This window comes from Topomyia yanbarensis, chromosome 3 (genome assembly GCF_030247195.1).
Source record: "Topomyia yanbarensis strain Yona2022 chromosome 3, ASM3024719v1, whole genome shotgun sequence".
Lineage (NCBI taxonomy): Eukaryota > Metazoa > Arthropoda > Insecta > Diptera > Culicidae > Topomyia > Topomyia yanbarensis.
The window spans coordinates 247,474,936-247,480,201 of NC_080672.1; the positions used below are offsets into that span (position 1 = coordinate 247,474,936).

Consider the following 5,266-nt stretch of genomic DNA (forward strand, 5'->3'; position numbering starts at 1 on the left):
TGTACGCCCTGGGGTTAAGAGAAGAGCTGCAGTTTATTCTTCTCGATAATCATATCCCCACTAAACGAGAGATAGCCCGGGTGGTCATGAGCTTGTTCGGTCCACTAGGATTTATTGCATTCTTCCTCGTGCACGGTAAAATCCTCCTTCAGGATATCTGGGCGAAAGGAACAGAGTGGGACCAGAAAGTACCGGATGAAATCAATGAACGCTGGCAACGATGGTCAAATCTTTTTCCGCAGTTGAACACTCTTCGTATACCGAGATGCTACTTCCGCTCACGCTACCTTTGGAGTGATTCTGGAACCGTACTTGCGTGGATTCGTTCACACGATCATAGGCGGTACAAGAAGTTTGTCGTTGTTCGCGTTGGCGAGATATTAACGACCACTGAGCAGAAAGAATGGATGTGGGTACCATCAAAACTGAACTTCGCCGATCTTGCAACCAAGTGGGGTAACGGCCCGCAGCTGAATATGAATAATGTCTGGTTCCAGGGACAGAGTTTTATCCATGCCTCCGCAGAAAGCTGGCCACGGCAACAGCCCATCAATCCTACGCAAGAAGAATTACGACCAACTCAGTGCCACTTAGCTCATTTTGCCCCAATAATGAATTTCGCTCGTTTCGGCCAATGGACTAAAATGCACCGAGCAGCAGCATACGTGCTACGCTTTTTAGACAACATTTGTCGGAAAAAGGAAGGATAAGTGTTGGAACGCAGCATCCTAACCAGCGACGAACTACGACGTGCAGAAGAAGCGCTATGGAAAGCAGCATAAGGAGAAATGTTTCCGGACGAAATCGCCGTTCTCGTCAAAACGCAAGGACCACCCGAACAGCGTCACCAAATCGTAGAAAGGTCCAGTGATATTTACACTAAATGGCACCGACCGAAGCTAAGTTCCCTGTAATCCTCCCCAATCAACACCTAATTACCTTTTTAAATGTAGACTGGTTCCGTCGTCGCTACCGCCACGCCAACCGAGAGACCATCTTCAACGAAATTAGCCAACGTTTTGAAATCCCGAAGCTGAGACGTCTGTTGGACAAAGTTGTGAGCAAATGTACATGGTGTCGCATCCTGAAGGCTTCACCGATACCACATGCCATGGCCCCGCTTCGTGAGATGCGCTTGAAGGCTTTCGTTCAACCCTTCACATTTACTGGGGTGGATTACTTCGGTCCGGTGCTGGTTAAGGTAGGCAGAAGCAATGCCAAGCGATGGGTGGCCCTCTTCAACTGTCTCACCAGCAGAGCTACACACTTGGAGGTGGTACATTCATTGAGCACAGAATCGTGCATCATGGCGGTCCATAGTTTTGTATCGCGCCGCGGTATTCCGAAGGAGTTCTGGTCAGATAATGCGACTTGCTTCCAAGGCACGAGCAACGAGTTAAAGGCACACACCGAAGCAAACAAGACGCTAGTCGCGAAATTCACCACGGTGCAGACTACGTGGAAGTTCATCCCACCAGCAACACCACGCATGGGCGGTGTGTGGAAAAGGCTTGTTCGCTCTGTTAAGGTAGCGACTGAGGCAGTGCTGAACGGTCCTCGTCGGCCAGACGATGAGACACTCGAAAAGATCCTACTTGAAGCGGAATCAATGATAAACTCCAGGCCACTCACTTACATCCCTCTAGAACATGCAGATCAAGAATCGCTGACGCCTAACCATTTTTTGTTGGGAAACTCATCCGGCAGCAAATTCCTCCCAACGAAGGCGGTGGACTATCGTATGGCCCTTAGAAGCAGTTGGAAATTAGCCAGATTCATCACCGAAGAGTTCTGGCGCAGGTGGCCGAAGGAATACCTTCCAGCTATCACACGCAGATGCAAATAGTTTCACGACGTTAAGGATCTGGAAATCGGCGATCTGGTCTTGGTGGTTGGTGGGACGACAAGGAACCAGTGGATTTGGGGACGGATTGAGACGACCATCCCAGGACGAGATGGCAGAGTGCGGCAAGCGTTGGTGCGAACCTCGAGGGGGATCATTCGAAGACCAGCCATGAAGCTGGCTGTGTTGGACGTCTTTGAAGAAAGTAAATCTGCTGCTCGCGTTCCGGAACCTCACCTAGGTTTACGAGCGGGGGTATGTGCCGACAAAACCCCTCGTATTGGCAACGCTGCCCGACGCGGCGCAGCACCGGATGGTGGCACTGACGTACGAGAACGTCAGTTGAGACAACGTAAGGGTGAAAAATCTGTACAGTCATTCGAAGAAGGATGGTGAATTTGCCAGAAAGAAAAAAAATTATACTAATATTAATCTAGGTTTTATCAGTTCAGTTCTTCATCACAATTTATTAATAAAATCTCCAGATTCAATCCACACGTGTGGGACAGTAGCGACCTATTCCTTCCACTGGATTCTCACGGTCACCAAATTTGTAGGCATACTTTATACTAAATGTCACATGCAATCAATATTAATAAATTCTAATTATAGCTTAATATTTCTTTATTTCATCTTTGACGCTATGCGTCTACAGATTACAACTTAATCTAGGTTACACATCAACACATAAAATCAATTTCATGACAGAATTCATCTCGTTACAATAAAAACATAAATAGAGAACAATGATCACGTCGGCTCCCAGAGATCGAATTTCTCATAGAACTCTCTGAAGCAAATCCCTTTCGGCCACGTCGATGAAAACAGCGCTTTCTGCTTATATTGCATATCGATTCCCACTTTAAATGAAATGAACGGCATCGAAGATCCCTCCTTCCACACTGGAACAAGTTTCTTCACTGCGGCAGGGTTAACACCGAGCGAATCCTTAACCATTTCGGCGATATCATTTTCACTCACTGTATTTCTAATACGCGTAAAGAACAGCCAACACACATTAGACACATTCCAGCGTTAGGGGACAACGTTTGCACGCATCATGCAACTGTTAACAGCTCGTCGTTTGAAAAATACTACGATGTACGTAATTGAATACTTTGAAAGTCCTAACACAACGTTAATGTTATGGGTTTGATGTTTTTCAGGTTGTCCTTTCATTCTGAGAGGTGAAAATGTCGCGTTAGGGGACAACAGCGCAAAAAATTGATTTTCCAACCTACAGTTGTATTTATCAAAAAACCTGCTCTGTCTCAAACTTTAGAGCATATATTTGTTCTAGAAATTTGATCATCGATAGTCACTGAACAATACTGTATACTTAGATTTTCGAGTTTTTAGGAAATTTTTTTCACGACCGCTGCGAACACTGCGTTAGGGGACAACACCAAAATGAACACAAACGGTCGCATATGAAGTGTTGTCCCCTAACGCGACTGAAGAATTTGTTGAAGCTCAAACAAAGCGATGTATATTACCTCTGAACCTGTGAATAACTCAAAATAAAGATTTGAAATGCAAAACCAGATGTATTTCTAGTTTCACCTTCATGTGTTTTATTAAGAAATCAAATTAATATGAAATGAGAACAGGACACAACGCATACCACAGTGTGACCCGGTATAGAAGAGATTGTAGACCACAATCGCCACTTTCTAATGGATCGAAAAAGGTGGTTTCAAGTAGTTTTGGTAAGTTTAATATATTATTGACATCAGTGGCGGATCCAGGGGGAGGGTCTTGGGTGTCCGGACCCCCCCCCGAAAATTTTTAACATTTTGTGAATTTTTAAAAAAAATTCTTTTTTAAATTCATTCTAAGTTCAAAATCTTTGCAAATCAGATTTGATTACCAAAATTGATTTTGATTGAATGAGGGTATTACATATTACGTATTGAAAAATGAACATTTTAAAGTCGAAATTTTGGACCCCCTCCGAAATTTTTTTCTGGATCCGCTCCTGATTGACATAGGAAAATATATGAAATAAAATTAACTGTTTCTTAGGGTGATTCAATTTTTTTTTATTTTGTTCACCAACTAAGTTTTTTTCATGTAAGCTTGGTGCACTGACTTTGTTTTTTGACCTTATAAAATCTAAAAAAAATAAATTTAAAAAAATAAAATAAAATTGACTGGTGATTAAGGCAGATAAAATACGTCATAGGGTTGTTCAATATTTATTTTCTTGTTACGTTACAAATACACAAATGTGACTCTGAAGCAATTCAACAAAGGAAAGACTGTCAAACGATTATACTCAGTCGATCAGTTATTATATTTACATTTTGTATATAATGTTGTCGCGAAATACGAGTAATACGGTTGAAAAAAAAATTTCGAAAGAGAATATCGCCCTTCCAGTTCATCCTCTGGCGTTTGCACAACTGTTTCTACTCATAGATCTGCAAAACGATACTTATTAGTGATGATTGCGGAAATTAATCAAAATGTAGCCGTTTTACGCAATTTTTGGAAAAGAAGGGAAAGATCCACCTTTTTGATAATTTAGATATATTAGAGTACAAAGAAATTCGTTTAAAAATTTCACGCAATTGCGGTCTTATGGCTGGCTTGTCATTAAATTATCTAAATAATAGAAAACTGGAGAATTTCGTGAAATTGTATCTTTTATTAGCGAATTCTAAGAAATGCGCATCCTCAGGATTACAATTTGAATTTAACGTGCTATAAAAACATAAAAAACTGCATTAAACTGCGATGTTTGGTTCATGCTGAAGAAAATCTATCCCAAAAAGACAAACCGGGTTAATTCCAAGTGGTCAATAATTATCCCGCTAATTTGAAAGAATGTCACGACGAGTGAGTGTTATTTCCTATGACTAAATTCTTCCGCGCGCTCTCATACTTATTTGGTATTCTAATGCGTTTCATTCTATATCTTTGAAATCACTTCGAACTCTGTTCTGAAATTGTTGATTTATCCTTAGATAGCTTATTTACTGATATATGTAATAAAAAACTTGATAATTTTTCGATATTATAAGGCTTTCCCCTTAATGGAACCGGCTGGCTGCCGTATTGCTGAAATAGGTTGGTTATATCTTTTATGTTCATATACTGTTCTGTAGGCTCTCAAAGTAACTCTGCAGAAAGATTTATCGTATTGCAACGGAAAGCGTTAGGGGACAACACTTCAGTGCACCCCTATGAAAGAACGATTCCAAAGCTTGTTATATACAAATAGCATATTTTTAGAAAGGTATTGATGAGTACTAATAGCTTCTAAAAAGATGTCATACATAGCGTGCTTTGTTTTCATGAAAAATTGAAAAAACATGATATTTGCGTTAGGGGACAACGCAGAAATGGTCAATTTTTGCCTCCCTTTTTTCCGACGATCAATTCACTCAATAAATCTGCGTCCGAAGATGAAATCTTTGT

At 41.2% G+C, this 5,266-nt stretch overlaps 1 protein-coding gene across 1 annotated transcript; it reads left to right on the top strand.

The window, feature by feature from the left end:
• Positions 1-883: 883 nt before the first annotated feature.
• On the top strand, positions 884-1,846 carry LOC131687845 (uncharacterized). The gene has a single exon (XM_058971933.1). It carries the CDS (start codon positions 884-886, stop codon positions 1,844-1,846), a length of 963 nt encoding a protein of 320 aa, XP_058827916.1.
• The last annotated feature ends 3,420 nt before the right edge of the window (positions 1,847-5,266 follow it).